Source organism: Alosa alosa, chromosome 5 (genome assembly GCF_017589495.1).
Source record: "Alosa alosa isolate M-15738 ecotype Scorff River chromosome 5, AALO_Geno_1.1, whole genome shotgun sequence".
Classification (NCBI taxonomy): Eukaryota; Metazoa; Chordata; class Actinopteri; order Clupeiformes; family Clupeidae; genus Alosa; species Alosa alosa.
Genome location: NC_063193.1, coordinates 6,303,876 through 6,330,038, shown reverse-complemented (window position 1 = coordinate 6,330,038; position 26,163 = coordinate 6,303,876). Strand labels below are relative to the sequence as shown.

At 45.4% G+C, this 26,163-nt stretch overlaps 1 protein-coding gene across 3 annotated transcripts in view; it reads left to right on the top strand.

The window, feature by feature from the left end:
* The first annotated feature begins 29 nt into the window (after positions 1-29).
* LOC125294918 (transcription factor 7-like 1-A) overlaps positions 30-26,163 on the top strand; it is a 50,155-nt gene continuing 24,021 nt past the window's right edge. Inside the window, exons 1-3 of one of the 3 annotated variants that reach the window (XM_048243987.1) lie at positions 30-1,146; positions 1,282-1,354; positions 1,459-1,583. In XM_048243987.1, coding sequence (XP_048099944.1) covers positions 961-1,146; positions 1,282-1,354; positions 1,459-1,583 — 384 coding nt within the window. In that variant the 5' untranslated portion in view covers positions 30-960. The remainder of the gene's footprint in view (positions 1,147-1,281; positions 1,355-1,458; positions 1,584-26,163) is intronic. The other 2 variants (XM_048243985.1, XM_048243986.1) reach the window with 2 other exon arrangements.

The window sequence follows — 26,163 nt, the reverse complement described above, 5'->3', positions numbered from 1 at the left end:
AATCGATAATTAGTTTGGTAAGAATCACATCGGGACAGACTGTTTCTTTAAGTTTATCCTCCGTCTCCGTCTGCTGAATGGAGTGTCGTTTTTCAGCGCAAACCCCTCCTCTCCTCTGCATTCTCAACAAACTGGTGAAGCCTTCTCCCTCTCTAAACGGCCAACCGAGTCGGGCTTTTTCTGCCTGCGCATTCCCCGGCGGTTAACGCACTCGGATAGACATATCTTATCTCCGAACCAAGCGAATTTCAACACTTGGGAGTAGTTATATAAAATATGTTGTTAGTGTTTCGTATGAACTTATTCTGTACTTTGTTCGTTTAACATTCGAAAACGAATGTTGATGCGTGCGATTGCAGTAGGCTACAACTCCTGCTAATTTTTTTTTGTGGAGAGTCCAGACAACTTTGTGGTCTTTGGGTGCGTATTCCTTGCACATTCACTCTGTGGTGAGGATCCATTTGTGAACAGACGTCCAGAGGCCTGCAGCGGTACACTCATGTGGATAATAGAGTGTGTTCTTGATATCGTTCTCGAAGTTCGCGTGGACCGTCACAAGTTGCTTTTCCTTGTTTCCCAGGAAGAGTGCCGAGGCACCACGCTCGGGCAGACGGAGAATAAATAACATTGCGAGGACGTGCCGAGCAGACTTCTGCAAAGTTTTTGCATGACAGCAGGATAAGACATCTGTATCGTACATTTCAAGTTAACCAGACGGGATTTGGACTGCTTTCACGTCGGGTCTGTGAAAACTCTAGTCATGGAAAAATCGGAGCTCTCTTCATATGTCAGCGAGGAGTTCTGAAAGCGTGGGAACTGGTGCTGCCTGTTTTGGTCGAGTCCCCGCTCAGAGAATCTGAGAGGAACATAACACTTGGCTCGAAACAAAGTTGATGCACAGTGTTAATCTAAAATACAACTCAGTTTTTTGTGTGAGAGGAACACAGCGAATCCAGAAACATGCCACAACTCAACGGAGGCGGTGGGGATGACCTGGGGGCCAACGATGAGATGATCTCCTTCAAAGATGAAGGGGAACAAGAGGAAAAAATATCCGAAAATGTGTCAGCCGAGAGAGATTTAGATGACGTTAAGTCCTCTTTGGTAAACGAGTCGGAAAACAATAGCAGTTCTTCGGATTCAGAGGTAAGAGACCACGCGTGGTAGCATATGACAGCCGAATGCTGACCTGTTACTTTCATGTTACATGTAACCAAGTTCACGATGTTACAGTAATCATGTCCATTCCTGATGTTGGATTTATTTATTTGCTACTATCAGCAGGCAGAAAGGCGCCCCCAACCAAGAAGAGACCTAGACAGTTACGAGAAAGCCAGAGATTACTTTAGTGAAGGTAACAATCGTTCTTACTACTTATATTTACTTTGCACCAGTTTCCATGCAGTTATCCTTAAAGTTTCCCTTCCCTTGTCTATCCCTCTGTCTTTCGTCCCAAAGCTTTAAGAAGACAAGATGGAGGCTTATTTAAGAGTCCCCCTTATCCTGGTTACCCATTTCTCATGATCCCAGACCTTACCAATCCATACCTTTCCAACGGCGCCCTGTCTCCCAGCGCGAGGACGGTGAGTAGTGTACCGCGGCTTACCGACCTACACACAGTAGGCTAAATGTTATTTCAGTTGTTTGTATACATCCACTACACCAACGGTTAAAAAACAGGCTGCATGGCCCGTACACATTCCCCCTGCAAAGAAATGTAAAGGAGTAGTTAGGAGTTCCGCCATGTTCTTCAAGTAGCCTATCAACAAAAAGTTAATAGGCCTACACAGATCCTTTGTCCGCTTATTTTTATCTTCCTTCCACAAAAAGGGTTTTCTTCACTATTTCAAATTGTTTTTTAGTGATCTATGCCTTGTTATTCAGCAATTACTCTGAAAGGACCAATTTGGAATTGTGGGGTATTATGGACCTGAAAGTTTGGCTTCAGTGAACCTCTCTGACGGAAGTAAAAAAAAAAAAAGTCACGTCAACGTAACAGTAATAATTCTGAAAGAGGCTTTTTATTTCGGTTACTAATAGCCTACAGCATTTCTTAATTGGCCTATTATTCAGCCCTTATTCTGAAAAGGATCTAATGTGGAATGTGTTGGTTAGGTTATCATGAACCTGAAAGTTAAGCTTCACCTCTGACGGACGTTTTAAAAAGTCACGTCAACTTAAAAGTAATATTTTTGAAAGAGGCTTTTATTTTGGTTACTGATAGGCCTACATATTTCTTAACTATTTGACTGACGGCATTTGTGCCATTTAGGAGTGGCTCCATGTAGTCGATTTGATGGCATAGCCTTACAGGACTTCTTTGACACATGAGTGATGTAGCTATAGACATCGTAGCTGAATTTCCTTGAATTCCCACTATGTAGCAACAAAATCAGTGCTACAGTGTTTTACTTGGTGTTCTTGCAGTTGTCTTTAAACCCTTTAAAAGTAATGATTCCATGCATACACATATGTCTGTGGATAAACAGACACCTATATATTTCCAATAGTCATGGTGTTTCTCAATTTAATTAACATTTTGCATAGATAATTTTAAGAGCTAAACTTATTATGCTTATTGGGGTTCATTCCTTATACCATATTTGTGTAATGTCCCTCCCTGGGACCAAAAGAAGAAACTTATTTGGAGCTTATTTGGAATTTCTCTTCTATTGTTATTTGGCTTTCAGTCATTGGCATGGTAAATTATTCCACCATGTCTTTTGAGATCTTATCAAATTATGCATTATTGTTTTTCCCCCATCTCATCGAATGCATTGCAATTGCTGGTTCCTAGTTTATGTGTTGCCTGATTTGGTTGGCTAAGTCACGTCAAACGCTAAGGAGAGACATTGCTCTATCCTGCCTTCCCAGTGAAAGTTCAGGTTGTTCAATGTCCAGGTGTCACGATCAGTTTCAGCCCCAGTGGTCAGCAGGTTGCCTGTAGTTTTCAAGCTCATAGTTTTGTATTTGCGCCTGCTGAGAGTCAGCTTGCTCCTTGGTTTTAATGGAACAAAAGGCAATCCCTACATGATTTCATAATGGCATGTATTTGTATTACAGCATGTTTAGGCCTTGAATATTTGTGGTAAAGAGAAACTCAACGGTGAAGTCTTGACCCCCTGAATAGTCTGCTATGTGCCTTAAATAAATGGTAATTCCATTGTTTATTTCCAACTTTCCACTCTCTTCCTCACCCCAAAATCATTATGTGATTTGATTGGAGCCAGCCAGGCATTAGTTTTGAAAAGCAGCTCAACCCTCCACACACCCCCTTTCAATTTTTTTCCAGCTTTTCTGTCTCTTTTCTGCCATCCCAAATCAACTCTCCCTTCCTTTCTCCGCCATTCAATTAGAGAGGCGTTAGTGGGCCATTGTCATTCTGAGCAGGCGCTTGATGGCTTCATTGGAGGTCTCCATTGACACTCATTAGCTTAATGGCTGCTCTCCATACACTAGATGCATACCAGTGGAGAGATCCTCCTTTGTCCCCTCAACCTATCTGAGTTATCTGCACAGAGCTGACTGGCTGACATTATCTTCAGGCATCATGCCTGTCTTTTCGCTATCTCTTCCTCAATCCTTTCGCTATCTCTTCCCCATCCACCCAGTCTATAGTTTTGGGTTTTAGTTTTTTGTGTTTATTCACTTTACTCCCCCTTTCTTCCTTGAGTTTCAATTAATTCAATATCAATTATTGTTATGCAATTATTTCACAGATTTATTGGTTTGCAAACATCTATAAAAGTAGCTTTGGTGCTATGTTGTAGATTCAATGAGAATTTAATGTGCTATTGAAGGTATTTGGCTTTGTTGGAGTCAGAATATAGATTTTAGGAGCGCAGACATTTTCGCTGTGGTTTTATAATGATAATGTGCAGCTTTTTAAATCAGATCCAGATTTTGAACTTTCACCACACTGATATGTGTGTGAGAACAAACACTGAGATAGTTATCTCCTATTTATTATCCTAGACCCGAAGAAGAAACAACATTGTTTTGAAACCTATCATAATCCCAGAGTGCACCAGAGTGCATGACCCCTCGAAAACTAGGATGGGGCATAGAGTTTTGCTTTTGTTTTGATTTATGTTGGAGAAAACAGAGAGCGAAAGAGAGGGAAGGACCGAGAGAAAGAGAGGGAGGGACAGAGAGAGATAGAGAGTAAGGGAGTGAGAGAGACAGAGAGATAGAGAAAAGTGAGAGATTTAAGTCGAAGACGTTCCGGCCTCTTTAGCCTTTCAGAGTGTGGTGGTGGGTACGGATGTTAACCAAAAGGGCAAGGCCCGATAAGAGGCTGTGAAGCAGATGAGCTTATTCTGTCAATCAGCAGCCTTCTTCTCAGTTGAAAGCGTGGTTAGACAATGACTGACTGGCATACTTTGAATATTCATTCAGTCATCTTAAGCTGTGACTGTGACAGTGGAGAGACTCTAGCCGTCAGATTCATCACGCAAAAGTTTGAAAAACAAAATGAGGCGCACTTGCAGGAGCTGCTCTGAATTTCAATTGTCTTTTTTTTTTTAAAGAAGAAAGGAACAGTGTGTTTTGAAACAAGCAGCTGAAGTATGCCGCCACTTCGCACTTGTGTAAACCAAGCGTCGGTTTTGCTGTCCTGTTTTGTGCTGACTATTTTTCATTCAGAGATTTTTTTTTTCTTGAGGAGTTGGAATAAGTTATACAACATTAAGTTAAGCTCCTACAGTGGTCTATTCATGAAGACCTGCTATATGCATGAAAGAGGTCGAATATGGTTCAACAGATTGTTGGATGGTCAGTTTGTGAATAAATTCACTGATGTGTGAAACCTCTAGTATGGGCTTAGTTATACAGACAAAACTGTTATTGAGTTCCTCCCGTGCTGAAGCCAACTGGAGGTGTGTGTGTGTGTGTGTGTTGAGCGGGAGAGACGAGACAGGAAAATATAACAAACCATGTCCTCCTCGATGAACAATAGCAAGGTTGCATAAATAAAACATTTGGATTCAGTGTTTACCAACACTGATATTTTTCTCAAAATGCCAACCTATGCGAGAGGAGAAGGAAAGGCATTGAATATGCTTGTGTAGAGGCAGTGCTTGGCGTACCTGTGAGATCGGAATAAGGAATGTAAACATGGCCGAGCGGCGAAAAAAAAGAGAAAAAATCCTACATTGCTTTCCAATGTCTCTCTCTCCCACCACACATGCCAAAACTCGAGTGGTTGAGCGTAGTTTTAGGCTGTGCTTTTGATTGTATGAGTTGGAAAGGAGTGAAGACTTTTTGTGGAAGTTCTTTTGTGAGTGGCAAAACCTTGTAAGCTGTTTTGTATAGCTGACTCTGCAGTTGTTCTTGAGGAGTCTGTCTGTTTGCTTGTTGCTGCTGGGAGCGAGTGCATATTTTAGCCCTGCCTCGAGCCCTAATGTTTAAAATGTAACTCAAAGCTTTCTGTAATTGTCTGTGGATTTGTTTACGTTCTCTTCCCACCGAGTGTTGTACACTCTCAGGCCTACTTACGAAGCCTCCTACCACTGAGACAGATCGTAATCTAAACATTGATCTGCGGTTGATGTAGTGCACATATTAACATAATCATTTATTTTATTCGCTGCATCCTTGGTGGTCATGCTTTTTTATTTTTTTTGACATCTTTGATTATTGCTTTCTTTTTTTGAAAAATTCTAAATCAGGTTTTGTGATTTCACGTGTGCTTTTGAAGAATTCTAATTCAGGTAGTGTGATTTCACGTGTGCATTGTTGGACATGCCGTCTCACTCCGTAGATTCCAGAGCGAACCTGCAGCACACCAGGAGCAGGCCCCTGGACGAGTAGCTTATGGAAGACATTTATGGGCCCTTCCTCTCGCACAGCCCAGATTCCATAAAACAAGAGGACAAGGAGAGGAGAAAAAGAGACGAACAACACAGATTTGCCATAATTGATTTAGAGCCTGCTCACAGCTGAATTCCTCAGTAATCCACTGAGACTTGAGGAGGAACTCTCTCTCCCTCTCCCTCTCCCCCTCTCTCTCTCGTATCTTGGCTTTTGTGAAGAACCTTTTTTCTTGTCACTAAACTGAAGGAATGAATGCATCAGCATTTCACTCCAGTGTGATTTTGTAATTGTTGTAAGGACATTGTCTTTTGTGGGTTTAGGGTTTCATTTTGCAGGTAATTTAATGTAATTAAATGTTAATGTTTTCAGTTAGTGGTGTATTGTTGTCTGTGGGTGTTTATGGCAGAATTTTATGGTTTTGCGTCGGTCATGTCTTAGGATCAGATTCATTTTCCAAACTCAGAATTTGCTTTTCAGCGTATTGTTGGCTGTGGGTGTTTATGGCAGAATTTTATAGTTGTTCGTCGGCCATGTTTTAGTATCAGATTCATTTTCCAAACTTCATCAGTGGGCCTGGGAACCCTCTTTGGAAGCCCTAGTTTTTTCAGACCGTTCCTGTGGCAGCAACCCCATTCGGCCACATCCAAGCTAACTATAGCATTGCCATGTTTCAGTCTGCGGTAGCACGCGGTGCTTTTCCGATAACCAGAGTAGGTCTGGAAGTCGTATCTGTGCCAAATCCCTGTGGATAACCTGACAGCCATGTAGTCGTATTCTCTCTCTCTCTCTAACTCTTTCTCTGGAAAACACGACCAGTCGCCGGTATGTCTATGCAGAAGTGCTGTACAGCTACAATTTAAAGATTCCGTGTTTATTTCAGGGGACTGTGTTTTTTTTTCCCTTTGGCACAGTCCACTCTGCAAAAGCACTTGACAGAGGGGCGATAGTTTAAACAATCCTCACCGCATTTCAGTCAACATGTTGACTTATTGAAAGAGCTTGAATGTGAACAACAGGTCCAGTAGTACAGGTCTAAATCCCCACTCACTACCAGAAACTGGAGCAGTGTGTGTGTGTGTGTGTGTGTGTGTGCGCACGCACATGTGCGTGTGTGCATGCTTGAGGCCCACCAAGCACAGCAAACAGATCCTTTCACAAGCACATAAATGCACCTTGGTGGAAATGCACACTAAACTGTTTAGTCTTGCCTGTTGAGCTGTCACTCATCGGCGGAGAGATCCCGGAGGCTGAATGCACCCTGCCATGATGCCTGGACTTGTCAGTCGCCCCGGCCCGACACACCTCTCCCCTTGTGTATCTGCCCTGCTGCACGTTTTGGTATTTCAAAAATTAGGAGACCTGACTTTAAGTCAACACTGGCATTGTCCTAGTATATAAAATAATCTCTTCCCTGCGTAAGAGAAATTTATTTATTTATTTATTTAGTTCCCCCAGGCTAAGCTACACTTGCAATAAGCCCAGGTCTTTGCCTCTCCACCCCAGCAGTGGTGCACTGGAGCTGGGGGGAAGAGGTGTGTGAGTGGGGGCAGGATAAGGGAGGGCCTCGGTGGCTACTTCTCCACAGAGGCCACATTGTGCCTCTTTTTCATTTTGGTGAAACTGTGCTATTTGTGTATATAGGTTGTGTGTGGGTATGCGTATGTTTGCGTTTTACACTGTTCTAAGTCTAGGACTTTTCTAATTTAAGGCCTGTGTAAACAACATGTGTAGCTTTATTTTTCTAATTTTAAGTATTAGTGATTTTTGTCGTCTTGTTTTCAAACCCATCAAGGGTAAACAGATCCACACTGCACTGAAAAATTAGAAGGTCTCTTTCTAGAAGCCGCAACTTGCTCAAAGCAGTTTTCTGTGAACTCATACAATTGTGTTGGGTGAGCGGTGTATGTGTGGCTCTCACAAGAGCAGTACGAACAGACACGGTCCCAGTGTGTACAAACCTCAGACGTACATCTCTTGTCTTGCCTTTTGCCTTACGCTCAGGAAGAGGAGCATAGGACTAGTGGATGTGCTTCAAAATGAGTCCGATTGGATTTCTGTCCATGAGGGCAACTAATCTCTTAAGCTCAGGGCTCCCTGTGCCATGTTATTGTTTGGTAGATGGCAGTTGATGGGAGTAGATATTAGGAGTTTATTAATTAAACACTCAGTAGACGGAATGTGAAAATGATTTGAGGACTGGAATCCTTTAGGATCGGGTTTTGAGTGTGTGAAACATTGCCAGGCCTCTCTCTCTCTCACACTCTCTCTCTCCTTCTTGCTCTCATTCACTCATTTGCTTTCTATCCTCTCCCTCTTTCTCTGTGGAGAGCAGGAGTTGGCATCTATCACTTCTGCCATCCTTCGTTTGCCCGCCACTCCTCCCTCCCTCCCGCTCTCTCTATCCCTCTCTCTCTCGCTCGCTCCCCCTCTGCCATTAGATATTCTGTTTATAGCCCTCTCTGGTTCTTCAAGAGTATGGCCCATCCAGAACATCCGTAGCACCCTTTGAGGAATGGGTAACACACACACACACACATACACACATACTCGCTCTCTCTCAGCGAACACCCCGCCACCGACCTCGTACATTCTGTGACATCAATGAAATCCCTTTGAAGTTCTCTTTTGAATTTCTGCATTAATGTTATTTTCTCACCCCCCGTGAGTTTATTGGCACTGCCTGATCTCACATTGATTCAGTTCGGTACAAGCAAACTGAGTCTCCTCTCCTCTTGACGTGTTTGCCCGAACCTTTTAAGATCATTGTGTTTTATTAGGAGATGGTTGTCATTAATGTGCACAAATAGAGGAAGATGAGCTCATTAGTGATCACTTGTGCAGTCGAAATTAGTATTTGTCCTTCGCCCGAGATTTAAAAAGGCTACACACGGCCGATGTTAAAAGACTTCCCGTTTTTGAGTGACTGCTCGAGTTGACGTTCGGCGCCACCAGTTCAAGTTTAAAATTAGCAGGCTTGTAAATAATCTTGTATAATACCAACATTTTTTCAAAGTGATGATATTGAAGGGGTCGTTTTGTGTTGCGTATGTTTTTATTGCGGGCAGAGCAGAGTTTAGTTTGAGCCCCCCACCCCCCATCTCTCTCGTCTCTGGATTCCCTGTCCAGGGCTCCATGTATGCACTGAGGAGGAGCCTGCTCGAATCACTGTTAGCTCTGCAAATAAACTCTTTTAAACACTGACAAACATTATTTGGAAAACTAGAGTAAACAAATAGGGTAAGTATGGCGGATAGAGCCAGAGCATACAGTATCAGATTAATTTGGCTGCTGAGGTTGTTGTGCAAGTTCGTCACAGCCTATGGTAGATGACAGCAGTGATAAGATATGTAAAATTAAAATAAATCTATTCATCACACATGACAGTCCATTACTATCGAACAGTACTCACCAGCGTTCAAATGCATGAATCCTTTGTGTTTCCATATTGAACTTCCTTATTGTCTACATTCATACAATGTTTTAAAAACATTTAAGGGGCTTTTGGTTTTGGTGAAGTTACCTCTCTTTGTCTCTATGGTGACAGAAACAGGTCGGTCAACCTTGGGAAGGTGAGAATATAGTAAAAAAAGAAAATGCAAAGAAATGGGTATGGAGTGCTCGCTCATCTTGAGTTGGCCAGTTGGCCACTGCTTTGTGCTTGACCTAGCGTGTATCAAACCTGTTGTACTGGACATATTCTCCGCTTACCTACACGGCCCTCTGGAGACCAACAGATGGGCAGAGCTTGGCTGTCACAGGGCAATTGGTTGGATGAGCTAAGCCTGTTGTAATGCAGACGTTTGGCTCGGGTGTATATGGTATGTGTGTGTGTGTGTGTGTGTGTGTGTTTGTACGTATGTGTGTTGAGGTGAGGGTTAAGCCTCGCGTTAGTGGCACGTTATGCGGAATGTGCCTCTCAGGAGGGCCATGGTGGCCAAACAATGCAGCTACGCTCTTCCAGGCCCTCAGGGCAAGACAATGCAGCTGCCAGCCTGCCAAGCAGCCAGCCAGCCAGCCTGCCAACATGTCAAAAATAAAGAGCTTGTCATGTGAGGGAAAACGAGTTGAGTGGAGGTTGTGTGTGTGTGTGTGTGTGTGTGTGTGTGTGCGTGTGCGTGCGTGTGTGCGCGCGCGGATGTGTGTGTGTATGTAGGACTTCTCATATGTCATGCGAATGCCAAGGGTGCCCAGTGCTATCCTAAATCCATGTTGCTACCTTAGTTTAATGCCCAGTACTCCCCAACTAACTTTCCACCCTATCCACTCTCCAGGTTTAGGGGTGGAGGTAGCACTGGCTAACGCGAGTGTGATCTGGGTAATAGATCTCATTCCTGGGTGATAAGGCTGCCAGGTGATTGATGAATGAGGTGGGATGGGGGGTTGGGGGTTCGAGGGGGCAGTGGAAACCCCCACCTCCACACACACACACACACACACACACACACACCTGCAACCGAGCCCCTCCACTTCCTCCAGCTCATGTGTGGCCTTCACGTGGCCAAACTCGGGGTTTATTTCACATTAAGAACCATCAGCCCTCCTAAAACCAAACACTAAGTGTTTCGCTCCATGCTAATAAAACTTGATTGTGGAGGCGAGGGAGAAGTAAGGGGGAAGAGACGTGAAAGGAGGAGTAGAAGAAGAAGAAGGAAGAAAAAAACTCTCTCTCTCCCAAACAGGGCTTCATCAGTCTGGTATTCCAAACAGATGGTTTCAGTTAAAACTGTGCAGAGAGAGAATGAGTGAGAGAGAGGGAGAGAAAAGCTGAGCGAGGAGGAGAGAAGGAGAAAAATGGAGAGAGAGAGAGAGGAGGGAAGGAGAGAGGGGTGTGTGGAGTGTGTGTGTGGGGGTTAGTTGGAGACTGTGATGGAGTGGTGGTTTTTCTCGTCAGGGTGAGAGCCCAGCCTGAGTCTGAGATAGGGGCCTGTCGTTTTGCCTTGTGCGATAGCCCAGCTCAGGGCTCCCTTCCAGGGCCCTGGGGTCTCTGGCCTCCGCTGCCTTATCAGACCTCTTAACTCCCCCCCTCAGCAACCACCACACACTACCCCCACCCCTTTCCCACCCCTCCTTTTTGCCCCTGAGTGGCTCCTCCGCCGGGTACGGGAATACTCCAGGCCTCATTACAGCTGAAGCGAGAGGGAGAGCTGCAGGACGCTATCAGATCCCGCAGATCAAGATTCCTTGGCACGCTGATATTTACTGAATCGTCCCACTCGTAAGGTCACAAAGGGGCTAAGAAAACATATGCCCCTGCAGAGCTCTACCATTAGCAATAGGATAGGGCTCTCAGCTGAAATGAGATAAAGTTATGATAATTATGGGGTGCTCTTGTCTTTCTTTTTTTATTTACTTGTCTTTCCCCCATAACTCCCCTCGGAAGCACAACAGCCAAAGCTTTTCCTTAAAAGATAAGATTCTCCAAATCCTAACGGAGCATAGAATAGCTCATCTTTTTCACTCATTTTTTCCCCCTCTCTCCATCGGGATGGAGCGAGGCTGACAGGAGTGAGGAACAGCTGTTCTCCTTGTTGGAAGTAGTAAATCAGTCCAAACCTCACTCAGCAAAACCAATCCCCATGGCAGAGGATTGTAAGAGCAGCCAGAGGCTGTAAGAGATCAGCACGAACCTCCTGGCCAAGCTCGGCACGTCACGCGCACACACACACACACACACACACACACACACACACACACACACACACACACACACACACACACACACACACATATTCTCAAGCACATAGCCTACTCACATTCATACACACACACACACTCTCAAGCATATAGCCTACACACACACATATTCTCAAGCACATAGCCTACTCACATTCATACACACACACACTCTCAAGCATATAGCCTACACACACACACACACACACACACACGTGTGTACACACACATCCACATTCTCAAGCACATAGCCTACACACACACATACATTACATACACAAACATATACACTCGTGCATGCTCACTCTGACTTTTTTTCTCAGAAACCACTTACTTTCCCATTTTTGCTTCTCAGTAACTGTATTCATAGAATAGAATGAAATACACAAAGACACGACCCTGATGCTGTTGCTGTGTGAGGGCCCTTTGGAACACTCCAGTAGCGTATCGATTGCCCCCCTAATGTCTTAGGACTGAGTTCATCTCCTCAGCCACTTGTTGTTGTTTTTTTCCTTTTTACCTTTGTCTTCAAAATGCCTAACAAAAGGTTTTGGTGCCCATAATGTTGACATCATTAGAGAACATAATGGACACACAAAGAAATTAGCCGTGCTAATGGATGTACTAGTCACCAGCGTTAGCAAGCGGAGGCATCCCAAATATCCCTGTGTTCGTAAATCCCAAGTTTATTTGTAATCCAGAGTCACTGAGAGGTTGTTGGGAAGACGGAGATCTCGCAACACACAAAGAGGCCCCAGTGTTGGCCGCGCGCAACTAAAGGGGCGTTGTTGTCATGCTAAGCATGTTGTTCGGCGGATTAGCTTCAATGCGAGCGCTAACTCCCGGAGCCCGCTTCACCTCAAGCTGCCGCCTACTACCTTAACGGACCTCCGCATAACCTCGCAACGCTAAATCAATTCGCCTCGTTAGCAAGTCACAATGTTCTACCCAAGCATCAGATTCAATTACCGTCCCCAAAAGCAGGAGACACAAGTCTTCTCCGATGTATGGTGGCTTTATCTTCACCTGCGTCCAGTGTTTGTCAAGGTGTGGAGGCTGATTGTTTTCTAGGTGGCTGAGGAAAGTGTGCTTGTGTCAGTGATGATGGAAAATCCCCCATCTCTTGGTGTGTCTCCTTATCATCTGTAAAACATGTGAGGATGAATGTCACTATTGACACAATATGAATCTGCTGAATATACTTAACTCGCATACACAGAATTTAGATTTAGTGAGAAGTCTTATTTTTAAACTAGTGGGATGACCCACGATTGCCATCAGTGTACATTGGAAGATTTTTGCATTTCTATTATTGTATTTTGCACTGATCATCATACTTGTTTTAACACAGATACATAAAGTGTCGAGCCTATATTTTTTGATATAGTTATGTTATTCAGCATTTTAATTTAAAGAAAAAAGACTTCCTTATTCTGTCACACAGCATATTTCATACTATTTTCCCGCTCAGTTGTACTTTCACATAAGATCGGGCAGGTTCAGTAATGGCCAGGCACACTTGGACACAAGACCAGCCCATTCTACACCCCTGTGTCTTGCAATTAGAATAATCCCTCCTGCACGTTGGGGAACAAACTCTCACCCTCCGATCCCAAATGGGAACAACTTTACCCGGAATAAAAAACCTCGTTCAGAATAGACCCATACAAGAAAACTATGAGGGGGAACTTTCTTTTTTTTTTTGAAGAGGTGTGTGTGTGTGTGTGTGCGCGCGTGTGCGTGCGTGTGTGTGTGTGCGCGCGTGTGTGCATGTGTGTGTGTGTGTGTGTGTGTGCGTGTGTGTGTGTGCGTGCAGGGCGGCCGTGCCCCCTAATGAAGCCTGCTGCAGCGCTGGCCTTGCGGGCTTTTGTGTGGCCCCCTTAGTGAGCGTGGAGGCAGGCAGGCAGGCTGGGGGGCAGGCCTCCTTCTCATGTGAAAAGGGGCTGGTGGAGGTGGTGGTTGGGCTGCTGGGGGGGGGGGGAGAGTGTGCCTGTGCAGCCATGGAGGGCCCGAGTCCGGCGAGGCTGTATGGGTGCGTTGGCAGGGGGAAGAGCGGGCCGCGATGAATGGGGTCTTTCAGAGCCTCAGACGGGCCTGAAAGGCAGGATACAAAGAGGTTGGGCCTCAACGGCTTAGAGTCGCACAGCTGAGCCACTGGAGGGCTGGGCATCCTCAGCCTCCCTCGGCTCATTTAAATACGGCTGCACTTTCTCCTCCTCCTCCCCCCTTCCTCAATCCCATCGTCTTCTCTTTGTCTTTTCTTAAAGTTGCATCTCCATTATGGAAAAAACATTAGCATCTTATAAGGCCTCTAAAACCTGCTTTGAAGATGTGTGTGTGTGTGTGTATATATATATATGTATATGTATATGTATATGTATATGTATATGTATGTATATATATATATATATATATATATATATATATATATATATATATATATGTATATGTATGTGTGTATATGTGTGTGTGTGAATATTGTTGGTTTATTTTAAAACCATTGTTTATATTTATTGTATATTTTAAAGCAATATCATCTTAATGTTTAACCTTTAGTGTGAGCGAGTGTCAGTGTGATTCAAACGGTTAGTCTGTTTAGGTTGTTGATGGTGGCAGCGCTCCAGTAAGAAAGCCGTGCCTCTGTCTCTCAGAGCTCAGCATTTTTATTCATATTAGCAGTGGCTTAGTGAAAGCTCTTGTTAAAGATGCAGGAAATGCATGGCTCTCTCACTCTCTCTCTCTCTCTCTCTCTCTCTCTCTCTCTCTCTCTCTCTCTCTCTCTCTCTCTCTGTCTGTCTTCCTCTCTCTCTCTCTGTCTTCCTCCCTCTGTCTCGCTCTCTCTCATCTTATTTGCTCTTTCACTGTGTTCTGTCTGTCTCTTTTCTTTCTGTGTGGGTAATCAGAGTGCTGATGGTTGTCAGATGGATGAAGTAATTCGTTTGCTGTTATTTCTCCTTCCGCCCCTCCGCCCCCCAGTTGTTACAGCTAATGCTGAGGTGTTGGCCAATAAATGCGATTAAATGACATAAGACTTTGACCCCCAAAAGAAGTCGCTGGATTGGTTATATTTGTTCAGCGCTTGCGCTGTCTCTCTCTCTCTCTCTTACTCTCTCTCTCTCTCTTTTTTTTTTTTTTTTTTCTCTTCCCTCAAGCGTGTGCGCCGGACCCTGAGCAATCAAATGCCACACAGTGTTTGAATCCCTTCTACTAGAGCTAATGGGTCATTTCAAGCCGATCAAGACAGACACACTCGGGCCTGATAACATCCCATTTTCTCCCCCACCCCAAAATGTCATTCAGAGCTTTGTTTACTCCCTGGAGTGAAGGGTCAAAGGTCAAGGTTCAGGGCCAGTGGACTGAGTGGGATTCCTTAAGCTTGTAGCTCTGGCTTGTAGCTTGCTGGGGGTGGGGGGGGTGCTCATTCATTCTATTAATTCATTGCATGGAAGTGGGGTATGACGGCCTCCAAACCTCTGTGAAACAGCACGAAAAAAGTTTTCCTTCCCCTCTCTCTCTTACAAAAAGATAATGTTATTTTTGGAAGTAAGCATATGTGTCTATGTGAAGAGGACTTGGAGCGAAGGCAAGGGGGGTAGCTGAGCTTTGGCAGAGTCTGTGCTGTGAGCAGCCTTGCCTCAGTCGAAAAGCCTGCCATTATATCATGTCATCAGCGCAGGCCGTCAATGAAAAGTTTTTAAAATTTAATCTTCTTTGGATTTTTGGTGGAACGTGTAATTCGTTTTGACATTCGGAACTTACGACCTTCACTTTGGGGCCTGATGAAATTGTCTTAGAGTCCTGTAGGGTTTGTTTGTTTGCTTTTTTTATGTGAACCTTCAGTCCTAACTATTGGAGTCTCTCAATGTGGTATTGTCTCTTAAAACTCCATGAGGGTGTTTGCCAGAACCCCACCCTTATCTCAGCCCTACTGTGTCTTTCCCCTCTCTCTCTCTCTCTCTCTCTCTCTCTCTCTCTCTCTCTCTCTCTCTCTCTCTCTCTCTCTCTCTCTCTCTTTTCTTTCTTTTCTTTCTCTCTCTCTTACGTGCACTCACTTTTCTTCCCATTCCTCACTGCCGCCCCCAACAAAACTGTACCCCCCCACCCACTCTCTTCCCCTCCCCAGATGTCCCGAAGTCAAGTTTATTATGCCGTTTCACGCAGCCTCAAAATTGCAGCTGCATGCGGAGCAATCTGGATCGTATTAGCTTAGGCGCTGTGATTTATAAATTGTTTCTCAGACCATAAATCCCTCCTGTAATTGTGCACCAAGCCTCTCTCTCTCTCTCTCTCTCTCTCTCTCTCTCTCTCTCTCTCTCTCTCTCTCTTTTTCAACCCCCCTTTCCTTCTACTCAGGCACACACACTCATTCTCTCCCTCTCTCTCTCTCCCTCCCTTTCTCTCTCACTCACTTTCTGACACATACACAGCGCTGGGGCCATCTGTAATTGTTTGCAGGCGAGAGCAGTTAAGAGTTGGATGGAGTGTGCTGTTGATGGGTGTAGGGAGAGATTTGGGTATTAGTGAGGAATTTACTGACTTGAAGGTATGGTGGTTTGCTTTCTGTGGCTTTCGAAGTGATTTAAAAAAAAAAAAAAAAAAAAGAGGAAAACGGGTCGAACTCTGATAGCGATTTTTTTCCAGGAGGCTTTGCTGTGAGTGCTGTAGTCGTGCTTTTGTTTTGCACGTTGGTAGGGAACCCTGTTGCGGCAGCCGAAGTAGGATATCACCTCAGAATTCCTTCACACTCTTGCCATAATTGATCAGGGGCCCCCTTGGGGTGGGGGTTGGTTTGGGGAGTAACTCTCCAGGAATACTGTTGTGTTTTGGGTGGGGGGGTCTGAGGCCTCCTCATCGTGATCACCTTGAAATTCCTCCTCACTCGTGGATGAGGTAATAGGCTGTCACTGGGCGGTTTTATGGCCTACTCAGGCTGCCGTCCAGGTGAGGTAATACCCATGCTAGTTTATGGCGCATGAGTAACAGTGAGTGACGCCCTCGTTATCCTCACTCTGTCTGACTGCCCCCGACAAAGACATGCTGGAAAAAAGCAGTTTGCATTTATTTAAAGTCTAAACTAGTTGGTGTAATCATAACCCAGAATTTGTATTCCTTGCGCAGAATGGCATAAAATGCAGAACCATGCAGGCACTAAATAAATAGTTGTTATTTTCAATAATCATGTATGCAAGTCTTGTGTAATGTAATGCACATGCAGGAATATGATAGACAACTACCCCCCCCCCAGACACATTTGGTCTGGATTTTGTATAGTGTTGCAATGCATGGTACGACACACATGGATAATGTATCTAATACGTAATGAAATGTTTTGGACAACCACCAGTATAACTGACTGCATGCTGAAAGTGCAATAAGTGCTCAAATCATCTCAAATAAATGTTGGTAAAAACGGCACATACTAAGCCAACCTGCTGCACCATAGTGGCAGCCATCTTGGATCCTAGAATCGTTCAGCAATTTGGCTGATAGAATTCCAGTTTGTTAATATGTATACTGTACAGTCAAGGTAGTTTCATCTGAAAATATTGATGAGCAAATGGCTCTGCGATTCACAAGAACCTTAAGGCACAGTTGAGTATATGACACCCACCCCCCAGGGTGGTCTAGCCTATCAGTTTTTATTAGGGGAAGCCCTGTCCAGGTCAACACGAGCAAATAAATGAGTGAAACCCAGCACTTCCTGTCCAACTGGGAAAACATTTGCTTCATAACCCCACCAGAGGCACTCCTCCAATTCGTTCCTGTCCTCCTCTCCTTTCCTCTCTATGTCTCACTCTTATCTCCATCTGTCTCTCTGTCTCTGTCTCTCGATGTGTGAAAAGCATTGCACACATAGGGGGCTGCCACTGCGGAGTGCCCCTAATGCATCTTTATGGGAGGCTGAAGATGCTCCATTGTTTTGCTCTTGGCCGCTTCTCAGTGAACCTGAAAGTGAGCGATGACCTCTTGACCTCTTGCTGGTCCTGCTCAGTGTGCTTCCAAAAGACCCTCTCTTCAAAAAATAAAAGGGGGGCGAGGCAGAGCAGGATTGGAAAATGTTTGCTTTCCCGCTTTCTCTCTCTATTTCTCTCTTTACTTTTGTTTGTGTCTGTACATTTTAGTTGTTTTAGTGCAATCCTATAGGGGGAAAAAGCCTCTTGACTGACACTGTGTGTGTGTGTGTGTAAAACACTGAAAGCGTTTAAGGAATTCAGGAGCACACATGTGATGAGATTTCCGAAGAGTGTGTGGGTGGGTTAGTGTGTGTCCTCGACACCGTCTGCACTCAGCTGAACAAGTTGTCAAGTTTGCACAAAACTCGCCTGATGGACGCCAAAGCAGCAAAGCTGTTTTTTTCTCTCTTTTGGCCCGCTGTCTGTCACTTAAATGGCACATCGGAAAGGTGGATGTCAGGACAAACAAACCTGTTGAGTTCTGTCTCTCTCTCTCTCTCTCTCTCTCTCTCTCTCTCTCTCTCCGTGTATACATATGTGGCACACTGTCTGGCATATCTATGTGCATGTATATATGTGTGTTCTGGTTTGTATCAATTCCTGATTTTCGATTCCAAATGTAAAAAAAATGCAAAGATAAAATATAGATATGTTGTTATTCTTTATTCTAGAAGTGGTCTATGTTGTAAGCCTTAAAATGAACATTTCAAAAGTTAATATGAATTTATAGGTATTGATCCACAGACCATGTTATGCATGTTGAGGCTTTTATAATACGTATTAATCCATCTCAAGCAGCTAATTAAAATAACTGACCCGGCGGTGACAAACATATAGCTGAAAAACGTCTCTACTTGTCTTTGTTAGCAATAATAGATAAATTATTGTGTTCAGGAATTGATAGACAGAACCCAATTCAAAATTTGTGAAATATTTTTTAACCTGTCCAGTTCTTTCTCATTCCGGTCCCAGTTCTTATCGAATCTACTCAATGCTAATATTTCGGTTCCCGACCCAGAAGGGTTTACATGTATACATGTAGACCTGTTTCTGTTTTATTGTGAGTGTACGGTGGAACTGATAGAGCTAGGTGTTTGCAACAGCAAGGTCATGGACTCTGTGCCCTGGGAATGAACACTCTCTCTCTCTCTCTCTCTCTCTCTCTCTCTCTCTCTCTCTCTCTCTCTCTCTCTCTCGATAGCCTAGAGACTAGCCCTGTGCTCTCTGTCACTGTGGAAAATAGGATCTGCTCACTGCATGTGCTACATGTGCAAGTGTCCTTGACTACTTCAGTAGTGTTTGTGTGTAGTAGAGGGATGTCAAGTAGTAAAATTGTCAGGAGGCCCGAGGACACTCTTGCCATCTCTTTCTCGCTCTCTCCTGTTCTCTGTCTTGCTGCTTCTCTCTCAATTACAATTAATTTGTTTTCAATTTAGCCGCTTTATTAGCATGATAGGATACATTATTGCCAAATCTGAGTAATATAAAAGACTGAAAATATATGTATAATACACAATAATCTCTCTAATCAATAATCCCCCCCCCTCTCTCTCTCTCTCTCTCGATGTGAGGCACTAGTGCTTCCACATAGGAGGTATCTGTGGGCAGCTGTACTGGGGGAGGGGAGGGGTGGTTTGAGCTCTAGGGGCATGTGTGTGTGTGGGGGGGGGGTTGAGTAGGGCTGGGGTCTGGGAAACGGACCGGGGGTCTCATGGAGGGAGAGTGGAGAATTGGTGGTGAAGCTGTGTGTGTGTGTGTAGATGGGAGCAGAGTAGTACAGGATGGAAGTTTGTGTGTGAGTTTTGAGAGTGTATAGTGTGTGTGTGTGTGAGAGACTACCACAGTGTTGGAACGTGTGTGTGTGTGTGTGTGTGTGTGTGTGTGTGTGCATGCATGCATGCATTTGAGGAGTGGAGCAGGAGGTGGGGTGGGGGGGTTGCAGAGTGGTTGTGTGTGTGTGTGTGTGGGGTTGTCAGTGGGGGCTGCAGAGTGAACACAATCAGCCCTCTGTTTTCTTAAGACTTGTGGTATGTGCGAGCAGAAACAAATGTGTTTAATTTAGCCCTTTTTCTCCTCTTCCTTTTTAGCCCCAGACCCACCCACAGCTCCCTTCTTCCACCTCTCGATTTCTTTCTCCCTTTCTCTCTCTCTCTCTTTCTCCCTCTCTCTCTCTCTTTCTCTATCTCTCTCCTTTCTTTTTTCCTTGGAAAAGATGCCTCCTGCCCTTCAGACTCTGTCAGCTGCTTTGGAGAGAGGTCTGAAAAGGCAGAGGGAAAAGAGGGGGAAAAAACACACACACCATGTGCCCTCGCTCAGAAAAGGCTCCTATTTAAACGCTGGCAGCCACTCAATACTCTGAGATCAAATTTACTCAGAGGCAAATATTTATTTTCTCTTTTTCAGGGAAAGGATTGAAGGGTGGGGGTGGTGGTGGGGGTATTTTTTATGTCGGTGCCCAAGTTTACAAGTGATTACTATTCTGAGGTATGTAGTATGGGGGTAAAGCTGGCTGCCTTGTGGTGGTGGTGGGGGGGGTAACCTCATAACCAGTTCAGCCCTGTCAAATCACCCATCACATTATAAGGGAGCCTCCTGTGGTCACGTATGGGTTAGACTACGCTTGCCATAAATGAGGGGTTCAGTATGGGTTAGACTACGCTTGTCATAAATGAGGGGTTCAGTTGTTTTCCCCATGAAGCATTTTTGTCTGGGATGAGAATCTTGACTGGTTGCTTTTCTGCAGTTTTAAATGTGTGTTCACTGCAGTGCACAGCTAGTTCACGGGTTGTTAGAAAGCACTCTATGCTTTTGCTTACAACATTGAGTGCTATTGGATTGCACTTGTCTCCCTGTAACATTTGACTGTAACATGTAACAAGTACTGAAGCAGCAGATTCAGAGGAAGGTGAAAAAAAGACTTTTCCAAGCCAGCTGATGCAGTGAGCTCAACCAAAGGTGTGTGTGTGTGTGTGTGTGTGTGGTGTGTGCGTGTAACAGAGAGGTGGGCTGTGTGTGGTACAGGTTAACGTCAAGGCATTAAATCTGAGCTGAACGGTCTTTACCAGGGAGGCCGGTTTGACATGTAACTAGACACCACCGGCGTTGAGAGGGGGGAAAAGAGAAGAAAACAAATGGAAAATCTAAAACTGACTTTAAAACTGACTCACAATATGGCCACCTTTATCACTCACTGTTGCTTTTGCCTGATAATATTCTTGTGGTTTCTTGTAGTTTTATTAGATCTAAGTTGACCCCTGTCCAACTCTCCATCTAACTATGTATGGTTTAATCTCTACATAATAAGTAAATTTGCTTCTGCAGGCTATTAGTCCAACTCATGTTGGAGACAAAAATAGAAGAAATTGTAAAATATTTTTTTTCAGCATAGATCATTTCTATGAGGTGTCCAGAACAACATACTAAAAGTCCTAAGAAGTCCTAGTTGAGGAAATATGTTTAATTCTCATCAATCCAAGATGTGTGCAGTAAGGCCAGACAACAACACACCCCAATGGGGCTAGTTTATTCCTTTACTCCTATCAAAATAAAACTTCATACAATGAACGTATCCATGAAAAGTAACATTTTCTTTAAAAGGTTCTTTGAAAATGAATTTGAAAATGCAAATGAGCTATACACTAATCCAATATAGGCTACCCAAAATATACCCGCATAGGTTTAATTTTTAGAATTGTTTTCATAGAAATTATCTATGCTGGAAAAAAATATTTTACAATTAGTCTGTCGTAAAAAGCTACTTTGCCTGGACTATATGTACTAGAGATATAGTCAATGCATTCTTGATACCACTCAAAATGTAGCTTTGCTTTTGTGATCAAGGCCACATGTGGAGAAGAGCATTTTTATAGAAGCATTAGCCATTATTCCATGCATCAACTGCTTGCAGCAAGAGTGTAAAGGTCCATTCACCTTCATTTTTTTTGCTGGCGGTTTTCAAATCCAGAGCTATTCTTGAGTGAATAAAGTGATTGACTTTACTGTAATGAAATTTTGTTTCTTTTTGAAGGACACACAATATTCCTCTAGGTCATTTACTCAAGAAGCCTCTCAATGAATTCATAATTAATACCTCAAGGTGTCATGGATAAAATCAGCTGGATGAGTTTATTGGTAGCACAGAATGAAGGACAGAACTTATTGACAGCTATTGATCAAAGCGTGAATTCTATGAACTGCTATGCTTTTTCGACTGAAAGAAATGGCCAGGAATGAGGAACCAAAGGCAAAGCGTCATCATCATGCACTTAAGCCGTCTATGCCTTAGGGACCAAAGCAAGCTCAAGGTTAGGTTGCCCATGACACAAGAGCTGGGTCGACAAAAAGGCCCTCTCTAAACAGGTTAACAGTTGCGGGCGAACAATACGGCTATCTGACTAAATCGGTAAGAGGAGGCTGAGACTATTGACGACTCAGCCAGTGATTGTCATAGTTTCATGGCTTTCAGTTCATCACATTATTTCTCTCTAGCATTTGTAATTCAAACTTATCCTTAAGATTGTTTCAATTTTCCAAGGCATACAGCGATTTAGTTTTCCATTAAGAACTTGTAAATCGCAATGAAGGTTTTTTTTTTTCATTATTCTATATCCTATTCACAAAGCTACTGGTGCCAACTTTTACAAAGTGATGACTCCCACGCTAAGAGAGACACTTTGTGTTTGCTATGTCTAATATCAAGTTTTATGCACTACCTTCCTTTCAGTGACTTAGATCATTGTCATTGAAAGGAGGTTGGAGTTACATTACACTTTAAAACACTTTGTGAAGGACTCCAATTATTTATCTATTCGTTAAATAAGAAAGAAATAATTTATCTTCCTCCCTTTTTCCAACTTCATTCTTGCCTTCTTTATCCCTGAAGACTGAATGTGTGGCTATGTGTTCATCACACACCAATTGTGAGGTTTCTGAGCTTCATCGAGGTATTATAGTTTGTTGCTTTCTGATTGTGCGTTGCAAGGTCTCCAGTTCATGTCTGCACATCTGCTAAAGTGGACCCAAAGGGTCCTGGTGAAATTATTGTCCCATGCTGAAGCTGCACTATTTGTTGCCATAAGTGCGCATCTATTTTGTGGAGGGTCTTGAACCTCTTTCAGTTCTCCTCTAACGATAAAGTTACAAAATTCTTCTTGTATTATCCTGCTTTTATTTTTTTCCCTCTCTTTCTCCATCTCTCCCTCCCTCTCTCCCTCTGTCTCTCATCCTTAATATGTCCTTCTAGCCCTCTTTACGCTAATAGTTCTTTTGTGTACAAGAGCATGTTAAGAGGCCTATGATGCCTGGCCTTAATAGGCCGTGTTGGCATAGAAACGGTTGCACTCTGGAAGGGTGACCTTTGACCGTTTTTTTTTTTTTTTTTTTGACAAGCTCTGAATGAGCGAGCAAGGCGGCCGAGCGAGTGGCACACAATGGGTGCCTGGCGAGCAGAGGGAGCACTGTCAGAGTCTGTTAGCTTCACACCCCCCTCAAACACAGACGGACAAAATCTGGTGTCCATTAGCCGGACGCTAGCCTAGGTTAGCCCAGGAGTCAGGACGGACTTCGTTAAGTGGTCCCACCCATGTCAAACCTGATGGGTGGGACCACAGGTCTGTCGAGAGGTTGTTGTTTTTAAAGGACAGGGTGCATTTGTCATGAAGCTCACAAAGGCGAAAAGGTCTGGCGACCATGTGACAAAACGCAATTGTGCCATTGCGCTATGGAAACAAGCCATTGTTGACGATGAGTAACTTGTGTTTGCTCTTGGACTGCAGTGCTCCTTGACACAGAACAGGGTAGTCGGATTGTTGAATAGATGGGTCACAGGGTCGTGTCCAGAATTGTACCGTGATGCTCTTTTGACCAAAAATTCTTTTAGCACACATGTAAGAATCAACAGCATGAAAATGTGCTTCTGTGTTCACTGCTGACACCTGTGTGCTGAGTTCACATGGAAAAGGAATACAACTCTCCCTTGCTCTTGACAGATTTTATAAGGAGGTGAAATGTTTGTTTTGGAAACCTGGTGTTTTTATATTTCAACAAACATATATATCTTCCACTCTTGGTGCAGATGATTGTATCCACAGCTATTCTTGAGGTGGGGAAAAGCACTCTGCTTCCCATCATAGACTAGCATTTTCCTTTGTCGAGCAAAGGCCAAGAAAATCTCATTTGAATTTTAGTCCAGCTTTGGTGTACACAGTATGTCCATCCAAAACAAACATACCTGTGACTTGACTAGACACGCTAATATGTGTGACTCCCATCTTCCGAATGGAGCGCAGCTGAATTAACCAGTGATTGCCAAATAGGTGAGAGGACCGACATAGAGAGGTATGTTGTCTGCGGCAGAATTGGTTTGGGGTTTGTTGAGTGACTTTTGACTCTGTGTATTGTTCAGATTCTGTGACCTCCTCAGCCTATGACTGTTTTTAAAGGAATGCAGTGTTCTGTAAACTCAGGAAACACACAGACTGCCTTCCCCTACCAATTAAAATCTAATTAGCACTTTTTTTTTTTTTTTTTGGGGGGGGGGGTTCTGTCGTTTGCTTAAGAATTGTGTCCCTTAATTGTCTTAATTGCCCCAACAACAGACACAAACAATGGCAGCCAATCCAAACTAGGTGGAGACTTTCTCATGCCCCATTGTGTGCTGGCTGTCGAACGGCTGACTCTCTGTGTGTCTTACATAGATCAACGTGAGGTGCCAATGGCTCGCATAAGCAGGTGATTTACTCGCACAAAGGGCAGAGCATGTAGGGGCTGACTGACGGGTCCATTATCTGAGGCCTCTTTTAAAAAGCACGCACGCACGCACGCACGCACGCACGCACGCACGCACGCACGCACGCACGCACGCACGCACGCACGCACGCACGCACGCACGCACGCACGCACGCACGCACGCACGCACGCACGCACGCACGCACGCACGCACGCACGCACGCACGCACGCACGCACGCACGCACGCACGCACGCACGCACGCACGCACGCACGCACGCACGCACGCACGCACGCACGCACGCACGCACGCACGCACGCACGCACGCACGCACGCACGCACGCACGCACGCACGCACGCACGCACGCACGCACGCACGCACGCACGCACGCACGCACGCACGCACGCACGCACGCACGCACGCACGCACGCACGCACGCACGCACGCACGCACGCACGCACGCACGCACGCACGCACGCACGCACGCACGCACGCACGCACGCACGCACGCACGCACGCACGCACGCACGCACGCACGCACGCACGCACGCACGCACGCACGCACGCACGCACGCACGCACGCACGCACGCACGCACGCACGCACGCACGCACGCACGCACGCACGCACGCACGCACGCACGCACGCACGCACGCACGCACGCACGCACGCACGCACGCACGCACGCACGCACGCACGCACGCACGCACGCACGCACGCACGCACGCACGCACGCACGCACGCACGCACGCACGCACGCACGCACGCACGCACGCACGCACGCACGCACGCACGCACGCACGCACGCACGCACGCACGCACGCACGCACGCACGCACGCACGCACGCACGCACGCACGCACGCACGCACGCACGCACGCACGCACGCACGCACGCACGCACGCACGCACGCACGCACGCACGCACGCACGCACGCACGCACGCACGCACGCACGCACGCACGCACGCACGCACGCACGCACGCACGCACGCACGCACGCACGCACGCACGCACGCACGCACGCACGCACGCACGCACGCACGCACGCACGCACGCACGCACGCACGCACGCACGCACGGCACACACACACACACACACACACATGCGCGCGCGTGCTCGCCCGCTCCGCGCGCACGCACGCACGCACGCACGCTGACGCCTACGACAAAGACACTCAGACCCTTGATACACACTCTCTCTCTCTCCCTCCCTCCCTCCCTCCCTCCCTCTCTCTATCTCTCTCTCTCCCTCTCTCCTTCCATCTCCATGAAAGCGGCCCCAGCGAAACAATTAGACCCAAAAACACTGGCAGGGACTAGGCCCCAGAGCATATGCCGTATTCTCTCTGTTCGACAAACCAAAGGAGGCCTGGACGCGACGCAGGCTGGAATAACTAAGGGTTTTGGGGGGAGTCGATACCACCTTTTGTGGCATCTGCGCCCCCCTCATTAGGCGAAACCCTTCCATCGTTGTCCCATTTGGGGGGTGCTGGGGTTGGTGGTGGTGATGGTGTGCGAGTGGCATGGGGAGTTGGAAGACAATTAGAGGGGTATAAAATGGATCACAAAGTTTTTTTTTTTTTTTTTTTTTTAGATAGGATGAGTTTGTCTTCGGCAGCCTACTTTATAACTCTGGGAGAGAGATAATGTAGGCCGCCACAAATAGGCACGGAAAGGCAAACTGAAGTATACAAGTGTAGCATTTGGTGTTGTCCCCCTTGTGCCTGCTGTGTTATGCTGTTGTAGGACTGTGTGTACCGTAGTAACAGATGTGTACTATGAGAGAAATCAGTAGTCACCAGGAGAGATGAACTCTACACATGTCCACTGACAACCCAAATGACCTCACCCCATGGAGAATTTCTGTGCACCCGACGCTGTGCTCTCTCTTCTGTTTAAATGTGTTTTCATGGCTCGACTACCAGGAAGCCAGCAGGCATAGCTGAACACACTGTCTGTCCAGTGACAACAATCACACATGCTAATAGATCAGGAC